Genomic DNA, 13107 nt, shown 5'->3' with positions numbered 1-13107 from the left:
TTAAATCTTATCATTTATAAGGCAACTGAAGTTTGCAGCAATTAAATGACTTACCTAAGATCTACAGCTACTTAGCAGAAGAACCAGAATTACAGTCCATATCTTCTGATGCCCAATGCAGTGTTCATTTTACAACACAATAACCAGAAACCTAGAGGTGGAAAGAAATTGTTCTAGTACCTAATTGAATCTTCTACCAACACATACTCTTCTGTCCCACACACAACTCCATTCTATACTTTTGCTCCCCTATTTAGGGGAAGCTGACCTCTGGTGAGGCTCACTAGAAGATCAAGCAAAGAGGTTTAAGATAGGACTTCTCAGGGCAAGTCTTTCCCTGAACCACTGATCCACTCTTTGTTCTGTGTCAGTACTTCTTCCTCAGTAGCTGGTAACCCACGGAAGGGAAGGACATGGAAGCACTAACTCTGCACATACAAGTTCCAATTTTTCCTGGTGAAAAAAGAGTTGAGATTTTTTTTCCTGCCAGATTGCCCAGAGCTGAAAATTTCTCCAATTAAATGTTTATTTCTGCTTTTTCTGAGAAAACTTAGGTACCACGTCATAACCTGAGTATCACCCAGCAGGAGTTCCCTTAATGTAAGCTGCCTTTTGATGCTTTCTAGGTGAATTTGATTCTCCCAGAGAACCAAGAATTATTAGAGTCTTATCAATAAACATTCACCAAGTGTCTTTTACATGCAGGGTACAGCATGGGAGACAAAACACAACTCCTTACATTTAAATATCATTTTTTAAAGTGAACAAAAGACTTCCAGGATTTGGAATTCTCATTTGGACTTTGTCTCCAAAGTCTATGAGGTGAGATAAACAGCATTAGATCCCTTTCAGGAATGAGGACACCATCCTTGGAAAAGAAAGATTATTTCCCTGATGACTCAGATGGAAAAGAATCTGCCTGCAATGCAGGAGACCCGAGTTCAGTCCTGAGTTACAAAGATCCCCTGGAGAAGGGAATGGCTACCCACTCCAGTATTCTTGCCTGGGATATCCCATGGACAGAGGAGCCTGGCAGGCTACAGTCCATGGGGTCGCAAAGAGTTGGACATGATTGAGTGACTAACACTTTCACTTTCTTTCAACCAGCTGACAAGTATTAGAATTTGGCTTTAAAGGCAAACCTTTGGCTGTGGTCTCCTGGAAATCCACCCACATGGGCCATTGTCAGTATATTGTTACTGTCAGTGAAAATGCCCAGAAACCAAACCTTGGTTGCACAGTAACAGCAGTTCTTCATAAGCATTATTCAAGTAATCTAAAGCCATTCATAAGCTCAGCAGCTCTTCTTTAAATCCTTTCCTCCCGTCTGTTGTTTTCTACTTCTCAGCTCCTCCTGCCACTCTTCCCCTAAACTCCCAGGAAAACCTCTAGAGTCTCAGGCAGTCCCCTGTCCTGTCCAGTCCCTTTTTCTACCAATCCTGCATTTCAACAGTCCAAACAACCAACGAAACTAAACATGAACCATCCGCAGGAAAAGGTGTCCAGGGGAGGAAGAGATTAGACGCACACGCCCAGAACTGTCGGTAGAGACAGCAGGAGGGGAAAAGCTAGCCAAACCCACATTTTAGTGCATTCTTTCAATGAATAGTTGCAGATACCATCAGGTGTCAAGGATATAGTGGTAAACAACACATCTGAAAAGTTCTTCCCTCAAGGAACTCAACTTCCAGTGGAGAACGATAAAAGCGCAGTGTGTGTTAGATACATAGTGATTATGGGGGTGGGGGCTGGAAATAAACCAGAAAAAGAATTAGGAGGTGCTGAAGGAAAGGAATGCTATTAAATTGTCCTGCCATGTAACTATTGTTGCTGTTTGGTTGTTAAGTCACATCTGACTGTTTACAACCCCATGGACTGCAGCATACCAGGCTTACCTGTCCCTCACTGTCGCCCAGAGTTTGCTCAAGCTTATGTCCATTGATTCAGTGATGCCATCCAACATCTCATTCTCTGTCACCCCTTCTCTGGCCCTCATTCTTTCCCAGCTTCAGGATCTTTTCCAATGAGTCACCTCTTCGCATCAAGTGGCCAAATATTGGAGCTTCAGATTCAGCATCATTCCTTCCAATGAACACTCGGAGTTGATTTCCTTTAGGATTGATTTGTTTGACCTCCTTGCTGTCCAAGGAACTCTCAAGAGTCTTGTCTAGCACCACAATTCGAAGGCATCAATTCCTCAGTGCTCAACCTTCTTTATGGTTCAACTCTCACATCTGTACATGACTACTGGAAAAACTATAGCTTGGACTAGACAGACCTTTGTTGGCAAAGTGATGTCTTTGCCTTTTAATATGCTGTCTAGGTTGGTCATAGCTTTTCTTCCGAAGAGCAAGCATCTTTGACTTTCGTGGCTGCTGTCACTGTCTGCAGTGATTCTGGATTCCAAGAAAATAAAATCTGCCACTGTTTGCACTTTCCTCCATCTATTTGCCATGAAGTGATGGAACTGGATGCCATGATCTTAGTGTTTTGAATGTTGAGTTTTAAGCCAGCTTTTTTACTCTCCTCTTGAATGCTCATTAAGAGGCTCTTTAGTTCCTCTTCACTTTCTGCCATTAGGATGGTATCATCTGCATATTTGAGGTTGTTCTTGCTGTTTCTCCCAGGAATATTGATTCCAGCTTGTAACTCATCCAGCCCGGCATTTCATATGATGTACTATGCAGAGAAGTTAACTCTACTACTGCCCAAAGTACCTGTAAATCTTTTTGTGATTCTGAGAGTTACCCCATGAGACTGATTAGAACACACAGTCTCCTACCTAATTCCTCTGATATTGAAAGCTAACCATTATCACCATGCCCCCCACCAAAGGTCTCTCCCCCAAGCAGCCTCGAATCCTTAACTTCTTCCCCTAAGGACCTGATTTCAAATCTGTTTGTCACTCTGTATATGACCACTTACACATTCCTTACAGATAGTATCTAGAATAAATGTAACATTATCATCTGTATGACACCTACAAGGGCAGAACGAGGAAAGCTAGCAACCCTTCTCTTCTAAACTGCACATGCCCTAAGGTTACATTTGTTCTTTTTGTGGCTGCTTCCTACTCTTTAACTCCTACGGTTTGTGTCCCTAAAATTCCTAATCCCATGCCACGTGCATTAGCTGAACAAGTGACGGCTTCTCCATCCTGTGCTTGTGCACTTAGCATCTGAGAGCTAGCTGTGGGACTTCAAATTTATCCCGGTTCAATTTCATCCTGTCAGATTCAACTTTTCTTACCAGACTCTGAAGATCTTTTTTGGCTCATCCCAACAGACTTACTATTCGTCCCAGCATTCTGTCATCTGAAAATAAGATGAGCCATCGTCACCTAAGTCATGGAGTAGAATACCAAGCAGGATGCTGCGAGATCTTCTTTCCAGATCCCTTCATCATCATCATCAATGTCCATCAGACAACATGTCTTGTTCTTTATTTTGTCTATAAAACCGCTTGGTCACTGCCTGGTAGACATATAAGCAAAGTCAACCACATTTTCATCTGATCAGTATTTCAAAGCAGAAAATCAAGTTGATCTGACATGTCCTGTTTCTTGGGAACTGCCCTGTTCCTGTTCTCTCTGAGGTGCTCACAAGCCCCCATCACAAGATCCTGTCCTGTGATCTCACCTAGAATCAGCCTCAAGCTCATCCAGCTATAGCTTGTGAAATCTACTTCCCTTTTTGAAAAATCAAAATGGCATTTGCTGTCTTTAATTTTCAAGCTGCTCTTCTCTTTTTCCAGATTCCTGAGCCATTGATCATGACTGAGTGTTCACATTTTCAGTGTTTTCCCAGTGTCTAGGAGAAATTGTCCAAACAAGCGGGTTTTAACTCATTTTGGTTAATGTATTCCATCCTCTTGGGCTTTCACTGCCACAACCCCATATCCTATTTATTCACTCCAGTTCTGAGATCATCTTTTTTGACCAAGAAGACAAGAACAATGTAAGAGTTGAGCATTTATATTTTGTTAGTATTTCACCATTTTGTAAAACAGGTCCCATACCACAGGCTTGGGCTTCTCTGTAAACATTTTTCTTGTTTCCAAAATATAACTAGAAATTCATCCCTATTTCTCACAGTAGTCTTCACTGTCTGAATTTTGAACAAGCCTTAGGTCATTCTTTCCATTATGATTCCATTTTTATGAACCCCTAACACTCATCCTTGGATTTTGAAGGAAGCCCTCACTGACCATCACACCCTCCTCCTGAACTGGATGGTCCTTCTGGTTCCCTCACACTACCAGGTACCACCACTGCCACCACCCCTCATTGTCAACTGTGTTGAAACATACAGAAGGGTCGATGAGTATTTATTGAAGGGTATTCATTGGAAGGGTTGATGTTGAAGCTGAAACTTCAATACTTTGGCCACCTGATGTGAAGAGCTGACTCATTTGAAAAGACCCTGATGCTGGGAAAGATTGAGGGCAGGAGGAGAAGGGGATGACAGAGGACGAGATGGTTGGATGGCATCACTGACTCAGTGGACATGGGTTTGGGTAGACTCCAGGAGTTGATGATGGACAGGGATGGCATGCTGCAGTTCATGGGGTTGCAAAGAGTCGGACATGACTGAGTGACTGAACTGAACTGAACACAGAGGGCGAAAGAGAAGGCAGGGAACATCTTCAGCAAGGAGGACCCAAGAAACATGAACAGAAAAACTCAAAGGCTATTTAGGAAGAGCGTGACTGGACAAGTTTGTCTAAAGGAGGAGTTACCATAGGAAGTGGTGGAGTGTATGCTGGAGAGGTCATTGAATCATGATGCTAGGGCCTTTGAATGCCAGGCTAAAGAATCGGGGCTTTATTCTGTTTGTCCCAGGGAAAGACCTTCATGGATACACATTTTCAGTTGTACTGAGCTAATAAATCTGGTCCGCATTTTTAAGTTGTATTGGGATATATCCTAGGGAGTCACCCAATTTAGTGTCAAGTGGGTCTCTGGTCTTATATGCTCTAAATATTCACAGTGAAATTGAGGTCATTGAGGCATCCAGAAAAATAGATTTATAAGTCAAAAAAAAAAAAAACTAATTGCTAGATGAACAGATGCCACTCAACTTACTTGAATCCTTTTATTAGTGACCAGTTTATTCATTTTAATAATTTGTTAAACTTTCTAACTCTGGGTGATAAGAAGCAATTTAAGATGAATCTTCAGAGAAACAAAATACCATGTATGAGCTTGACCATAATACTTTATGACTGCTACCATGGAAACCAACAGCAGTTCCTCTCCTCACTGGGACATAAATTTTACGTAAATTGGACTTCCTTCTTAAACTGGGCTCTTGTTCAGTGCAATCATTGGCAACACAATGTAACTCAAGGAGTCTGCTTGGCTCATGAATACAAAATGTGGCATTTTAAAAAATAGCCTATAAACATGCTTGTCATTAAAGCATTTATTTGCTTTAGTTTCAGGTACATAAATTCCTGGCGTTTCTGCTCAAAAAGTCCTGACAGCTGAAACAGCAGGAATTCATGAACCAGTAACTTATTCTTAGAAAAGCCACTCAATATAAAGTATATCAGACGGGCTCATATCTCAGCTCTGAATAAAAAGAGGACATCATTTGCCAAATTGTCACATTTCCAACTTTCCCCCTTACATTCACCAAGTTACTATTCTGTAAAAAAGAAAGCAGGTACTGGAGGATCAAGCTAAAATTCAGCAGCCTAAGTCTGAAACAAGGGACCTGGGACTCTAGTTCTCCATGGGGTGCCAGGAAACTGACTAAATAGAAGATTAGAGGCTGTTTATTATTTAAGAAATTGGGAATCTTAACTCATGTCAGTGAAGGCAGATAGACTGAACACATTAGGTGAGTCACGCAGATCAAAAGCACAAGGTCAAATTCACAATGTATGACTGCTCCCATCTCTTCAAGATTAACAATGTATAGGTTAAATGTACAGTGGTGAACTTTTGACTTAATTATCTTAAATTCAATGTCACAGAAATAGCACTAGTTAGGTAGTAAATTTTATATTTAAGAGAAACGTCAAATATACATATTACTGTATACTTTCTCCATTTTCATTTGCTATTGTAATATAATTCACCATATTAACTTTAATGACATCACTCCAGGGGCTCTGAAAATGCTAAAATAGATACTGATCTCTTCTATTTTAGAACTCTAAAGCAAAAGCAGAATTTATGCTACAACATGAAGCATCTCCTGATAGACACAACGCATCAGAGAGGGAGGAATGGAATGGCACAAGTTCTTGCTGGGTTTCAAGTTCACTTTGTAGCATTGAAATTGATGTTTTGCATGCCACTGTAGCTGTAACGCTTGTGCTCTGTGGCACCCACATTTTCCACATGGTGGTACACAGAGAAAACGATATTTGTTTGATTCTGGGGGTAAAAGATGAGTTTGTTAATAACTGAAAGCTAATCTTGGCTTTACTTTGCACCTTGGAAAAGGAAATGGGAACCCACTCCTGTATTCTTGCCTGGAGAATCCCATGGAGAGAGGAGCCTGGTAGGCTACAGTCCACGGGGTCACAAAGAGTTGGACACGACTGAGCAACTTCCCTTTCACTTTCACTTTAAGGGCTGAGGGCATCAACCTGCCTGCACACCTGTAACATTCATGACCCAAAGGCTGGGAAGCCCTGATGAGGAATAATCGTGGCATAACAAAATTCAGAGTAGAGCCAAATGCCGAATGAACGAGGCCACGATCTACCCAGAGTTTTGCAGTGAAGCTAACCCACTCCAATGTTCTTGCCTGGAGAATCCCAGGGACGGGGGAGCCTGGTAGGCTGCCGTCTATGGGGTTGCACAGAGTCAGACACGACTGAAGCGACTTAGCAGCAGCAGCAGCATAACAATAAGAAAGTGTTGTAAAATATTTTAGGAACCAGGAATTCCCTGGCCATCCAGTGGTTAGGACACTTAAGCTTCCATTGCCAGGGGCACGGGTTCAGTACTGCAAGCCATGTGGCAAAACAAACAAAACAAAACCTCAGAAACCAAAACAAATCAAAACAAGAGATAGGGAAGCTACTCAGAAGATTATACAGACATTAGTTACTGTTAACAGAGTGATTATTTCCTGCCTAAAGATCTTTAGAAAATATGAATTCAGGGCTAACCTCTCATTGTTTAATGAGCACAGGAAATAGAATTTAGTTACTTAGATCCTCCTGAAAGAGGGCTTCCCCGGTGGCTCAGCAGGAAAGAATCCACCTGCCAAGACAGAAGAGAGTTCAGTCTCTGGGTTGGGAAGATCCCTGGAGAAGGAAATGGCAACCCACTCCAGTATTCTTGCCTGGGAAATCCGTGGACAGAGGAGCCTGGTGGGCTACCATCTATGAGGTCACAAAAGAGTCAGACATGACTTAGAAACTAAAACAAGCAACAAGCTTATGAAAGTGCTATTATCAAATCCATGCGCTCTTGCTAGATTGAGGGTAAGTAGATCATGACCCTGTGAGCTAACCTTGGTGCACTGGTCCCAGTTCAGCCACTTGTGACCTTGAACACCTCTCTAATTTGCTATGTGCTTCTCACTTTGCATCTTGAAACAGATCAAAGTAAGACTTGCCTTGACCTTTTTTCGTGTGAGTAGAATGAAAAGAAATGAGGAGTTGAAGGTGAAACTCTGGTACTGAAAGAGTGAGGAAGCTCAGCAATGAGAACCTGGCTAATCTCACATGATGGGCAACTCCTGCAAGTCAGAGAAGGAAGGTCACAAGGGTGCCAGCTTGCAGAAGCAAGACTGGCTCCTTGCTCACACACAATGCACGGACTTTGGTGGGTTCAAGTCAGAGATGCCGGCATCTCACTGCACGGGTGCTCTCAGAACATCAGGCACTGGCTAGATCCACAGCCTTCTCTCACGGGCCGTGCTCCTACCTCCCAACGTGAGACTAGGACTTAGGACTTTATGAGCTGGTTTCACAAGTCATCTTTAGGTGAACAAAGTGGACAGTGCATTCAACAACCTAACAAAGTACGAGCACCCTAATCACATGACTCTCCTATCTCATTCCTACCAGATTCCTCCAGAGTAACTGTATTACATATATATCCAGGAAAGCATTCTTTGGATTACATAATCTGCAAATACTGTGAGTAACTTTTTTTTAATAATTATATCTTGAGTACAACTTTAAGTAAAGATTAAAAGGATAGAATGGTATTTTGTTAAAGGCTCGGCTGTAGATGTAGAGAAGAGGGAGCAATAGGTTTTCAGAAAGTATCTAGAATGGTTGTTACGCTGAAAGAATTACTGAAAAAAAAAATCCTAGTTTTACCAGAAGATAGATATGAAGGGTCTCTTTAATCTTGTCTCCTCAAGTTTGGGTCATTTCTACAATATTTTATCATATTTTTTCTAACCCTTGCTAACTTCACCTTTATGGGGCTTCCCTGGTGGCTCAGTAGTAAAGAATCCTGCTGCAATGCACGAGATGCAGGTTCGATCCCTGGGTTGGGAAGATCCCCTGGAGGCGGAAAAGGCAACCCAGTCCAGTATTCTTGCCTGGAAAATCCCATGGACAGAGGAGTATGGTGGGCTACAGTCCATGGGGGTCACAAAGAGTCAGATACAACTTAGTGCATACTTTCTTAAAACAACAGTCTACAAAGGAGGTGAGCTAAAGCAAAAATCACCTCACATGTTTATTCTACTCTTACATGCTAAGGTCATATAATACCCCAGTGCATTATTTCCGGCCACTTTCCTGGTGCTGGCCCTGGTGCTTGTCACACTGGGCTTGGGGTCGTCTGTATCTCCTGGTTGGCCTTGGTTTTCTCCCCTTGCCCATCGGTTGAGTGCTGTCGGAGACAGATGTCCGTACTTCATAATCGTTAACAGAGGCTCGTATGCTAATTATATGTGACGAAAGTGGAGTATTAAGTTTGCCTCATTGACTCACCCATTCTATTTGCAGATATCTCAACCACAACTGCATTACAACTCTCAGACCTGGAGTCTTCAAAGACTTACATCAGCTGACTTGGCTGTAAGTATTCTAGCTTCTTCTCTGGGATCACAGCCCTAATGATACTCATCAAGGCTCATAGTTTCCATCTATTTATGTATCTTGCTTATCATACCAGTTTTTCTGCTTGTCACATAATCTGGAGCACGTTGCTCTGGCAATTCAGATCATGGCACGCCAGATGGTAGCTGTGTGAAGAGACATGTGCTGTGCCTTCTCAGGTGGGCTTCTGCGCCCAGCGGTAGGCTTGCTAAGTCATCCATCCATCCAGTGTTCACCTGTGACAGGATTCTCAGCCCAGCTCTCTGTTGGCCTTCTGGCTCAGATGAATCTTTGACTGGGCCGGGAGGGTGGGGTGGGGGTGGAGCGGAGTGGAGGGGGGATGGAGGGGTCGGGTGAGTCCTGTGTATTTTAGGATATTTAGCACCCTTTGTGGTCTCTACCCCACTAGATGTCAAAGTACTGTCTCCCAGAGTCGTGCCAATCAAAAATGTTTCCAGACCATCCCAAATGTCCCTTGGGGGAAAGAGTGCCCTCTGTTGAAAACCACTGACCTAGAAAGTAAGCAAGTTGAGGACTTTTTTGATTTCTAGAGAATGTATAGAAGCAACTGAAAACATGAGAGCTTGTGGTGTTTCATCACTTACCTGGCTGAGCCACCAGCTTCATCCCAGGGAGTCTTTTATCAGAGGTCCACGTTTTCATCAGGGAAGATGAACAAGAGCAGTTAGAAGGCTGTGTCAGTTTTCCCATTTTCTCTAGGTCAGCCTGGTCCAGAGGAAAAGCCAGGACTTCAGTTTTATCCAGATCCTTGTGTATGCCATAGCCCTGTGCTTTATGTTCCAGGCAATTTTCTTAATCTCCTAGGTCTGTTTTTCCTCATCTTTATTTTTTTTCCTAATGCCATTTTTTAAATTAAACTTTTATTTTGTATTAGAATGTAGCCAATTAACAATGTTGTGATGGTTTCAGGTGAACAGAGAAGGGACTCAGTCATACATATACAGGTATCCATTCTCCCCCAAACTCCCCTCCCACCCAGGCTGACTCATAACATTGAACAGATTTCCCTGTGCTATACAGTAGGTCCTTGTTGGTTATCCATTTATAACTTAGTGACCGTATTGACTATAGCCCCCAGGCTCCTCTGTCCGTGGGATTCTCCAGGCAAGTATACTGGAGTGGGTTGCCATTTCCTTCTCCAGGGGATCTTCCTGGCCCAGGGATTGAACCTGCATCCCCTGCGTTGCAGCAGGATTCTTTACTACTGAGCCCCCAGGGAAGCCCCTTAAATATAGCAGTGTAAACTATAATTATAATTCCTTTTTTTTCTAAGAGTGATGTTGTGAGAATTATATATATAAAGTGCCATATGCAAAATGCTTGTCATATAGTAGGTGTTCAGTGAGCTTCCTTCTCAGAATCCCACCCTCAGATTCCTCCGAGGGTAAGGGAAATAGTACCTGGCTTTGAAGGCAACAAGAGAAAAGAAGTCTCATATTTCCCCTTACGGTAATTTTTTCCTAGGAAAATACCATATAGAGTTTAAAACAGTGATTTGAACTTGTAAATCTTTTTACTCTTTCTCCCTCAAAGCTCCCAATAAGTTTGTGTGCATTCATTTAAATTCCATGAGACTAAGGAATCACTTCCTAAGAATTTTTTTCATTCATTCTTCATTCAGTCAATCAGTAGGTCAAAGCATTTATGGAGCCCATAATCAGCCAATAAATAAGAACAGCTTGTCTGGACCCATGTATCTAGAGGTGGAGGGTCTTAAGTCCAATGGGAGGTGGATGAAGGGAATGAAGACCACCAGGATGGACTTGATAGTGCTGGGAGAGGTGGGGGCTTGGAGGAAAGGGCTTCTCCAACCACAGTGGGGAGGAAAAGCTCTCTGGGAAAAGACATGAGCCAAGTGTGGACAGACAGGAAGGAGGAGAGCAGGTGTTGGGGGAGGCACGATTGACATGACCTTTTGTTTCTTCCTGGTTGTATTTCACAAACATCTCTAACATTGGAAATGTTTGTGATGTGTTTTGTCAGAATTCTAGATGACAATCCCATAAGCAGAATTTCACAGCGGTTGTTTACTGGATTAAATTCCTTGTTTTTCTTGTAAGTATTCATCTACCTTTCAATCCATCTGTCTATGAATTGCAATGACATCTAAAACTAGCTTACAAAAAAAGAGCTTTAAGAAAATCAAGCCGCTAAGATTTCTATTTGTCAAAACATTTCCTGTATTTCAAGCCACAATTACTGTTGCTACTTCCTGGCCATGGCTCATGGCATATTTTAAGCCTACTTGTTCATTTCCTTTTAATCTCCTTTCATTCCTTTTAGTTTTAAGGCATGTTTTTATTTGCCATGGTTGACCAAAGATAGTATTCATTTTTATCTTCTTACTACATTTAAATCTGTCAGAATCTCCCCAGAGTTCAGCTCCAACTACATTTTTTAACAAAGGAAAATGTGTCTTTGCCCAGCAAGAGTCACTGAAAATTCTAGAATCTTTGTCTTAGCAACTAAACTTTTCTCATCATTACATTTTCAGTGTTTATTAATAGACTGGGATGGTTTATCAACAAGGGATTATTATGCTCCTTTACACAACTGATCATATAGCATCGTTAATTTTCCATTTGTGAAAAGCAATATCATAAATTTCCATTTGTGAAATGGGATATCACAATATCATAAATTAATCGTGCAACTTAATGTTCTCATGAGTTGTCTTCTTCCCCAAATGTCCCCCCTCCCCACTGTCATCAATTCTTAGATTTAATACAGTTTCCAATGTGACCTTTTAATGTCATAAATGATTAGCATTTCTCTTAAAACGAAACTTTGGCTGTATGATGCTGGTAATGATCATAACTTTGAAGTTTACAAGGAAAATTACCATGAACTTCAAAACTATTACCCAATATACTTTTGTTTCCTCTCACAGTCATACTGTTTCAAATTTATTCCGAGGTTATGTATCACACTTATGCATCCATAGTTTCTCTGACATCTGCTCTTTTATCCATGCCACATGTGTATCTAGAAACCATTTTGAAGGGGTAGTTATGTTTATGGTTTTCATCCTAATATATTGATTTTAACATGCAAGTTTTCTAGTTGTGAAAATAGTGAAAACACCGTCCCTAAAGTGGCATGTCATTTCTGTTTCTAATCAACCTTTTCTGCGTGTAAAGGTCCATGGTGAACAACAACTTACAAGTCCTTCCCAAGCAGATGTGCGCTCAAATGCCTCAGCTCAACTGGATGTGAGTACAAGCTTAGTGGCTGATTTATTAATTGACCAGATTCAGAAAGCTAGCCCTGCAGTTAATTCACAATTACACAGAGAGTTCATCTGTGCTTTTCTTTCTAAAACCAAAATCTGATCATGTCCCTTCCCGGCTTAAATCCGTTTCCTATATAATTTTATTTATTTGGTTGTGCTGGATCTTTGACACTGCACTCGGACTTTCTCTAGTTGCAGCACGCAGGGGGCTCCTCTGTGGCGGCGGCCTCTCTCACGTGGAGCGCGGGCTCCAGAGGACAGGCTCGCTGGTTGCGGTGCACGGGCTTAGTTGTTACCCAGCCTGTGGAATCTTCTCGGAGCAGGGATTGAACCCATGTCTCCTGCATTGGCTGGAGGATTCTTATCCACTGTGCCACCAGGGAAGTCGTATTTGGACTTTCAAGGGACCACAGTGTTTATTTGTAATTGCTGTATTTTAAGAGCAGAAAAAAAAAAAAAAGTTGAGTTCCCTCAAGTCCTCCAAGATGGTTTAAAATAGGAATTTATATTAAGGGTAAGTTAATTAACGACAATGTAGACATTTGAAACATTAAACATCAGATGTTCTAAGATGGAAAAAGTAAAATAGGATTGTAAAGGCAATACAAAGGAATTGGTCATTTTAGTGTGAGTGTGAGGAAGGTTCAGAGGCAGCAATATAGCTACTGTCTGGACCTGGAAGACTGTAGGACGCCGATCATAAAAAGAATTAGGAGACTTGGCAGAACAGCCGACCCTGTCATTCCTTGGCGCTGCTGGGAGCGGTCATGTCAGGGTGTTCCTGAGGTTGTGCCCTAACGACGTGGCTGCTGCTGTCGTAAGGCTCACCT

The 13107-nt window shown here is 42.0% G+C and overlaps 1 protein-coding gene across 1 annotated transcript in view; it reads left to right on the top strand.

Annotated features, from left to right (window-relative positions):
* The window catches only part of RXFP2 (relaxin family peptide receptor 2), a 74206-nt gene that overhangs the window by 38368 nt on the left and 22731 nt on the right, over nucleotides 1-13107 (top strand). Inside the window, exons 6-9 of the mRNA XM_069602120.1 lie at nucleotides 8035-8106; nucleotides 8932-9003; nucleotides 11029-11100; nucleotides 12186-12257. Coding sequence (XP_069458221.1) covers nucleotides 8035-8106; nucleotides 8932-9003; nucleotides 11029-11100; nucleotides 12186-12257 — 288 coding nt within the window. The remainder of the gene's footprint in view (nucleotides 1-8034; nucleotides 8107-8931; nucleotides 9004-11028; nucleotides 11101-12185; nucleotides 12258-13107) is intronic.

Source organism: Ovis canadensis, chromosome 10 (assembly GCF_042477335.2).
Source record: "Ovis canadensis isolate MfBH-ARS-UI-01 breed Bighorn chromosome 10, ARS-UI_OviCan_v2, whole genome shotgun sequence".
Classification (NCBI taxonomy): Eukaryota; Metazoa; Chordata; class Mammalia; order Artiodactyla; family Bovidae; genus Ovis; species Ovis canadensis.
Note: the sequence above shows the minus strand (reverse complement) of the source record. Positions and strands in the feature narration are given on the sequence as shown.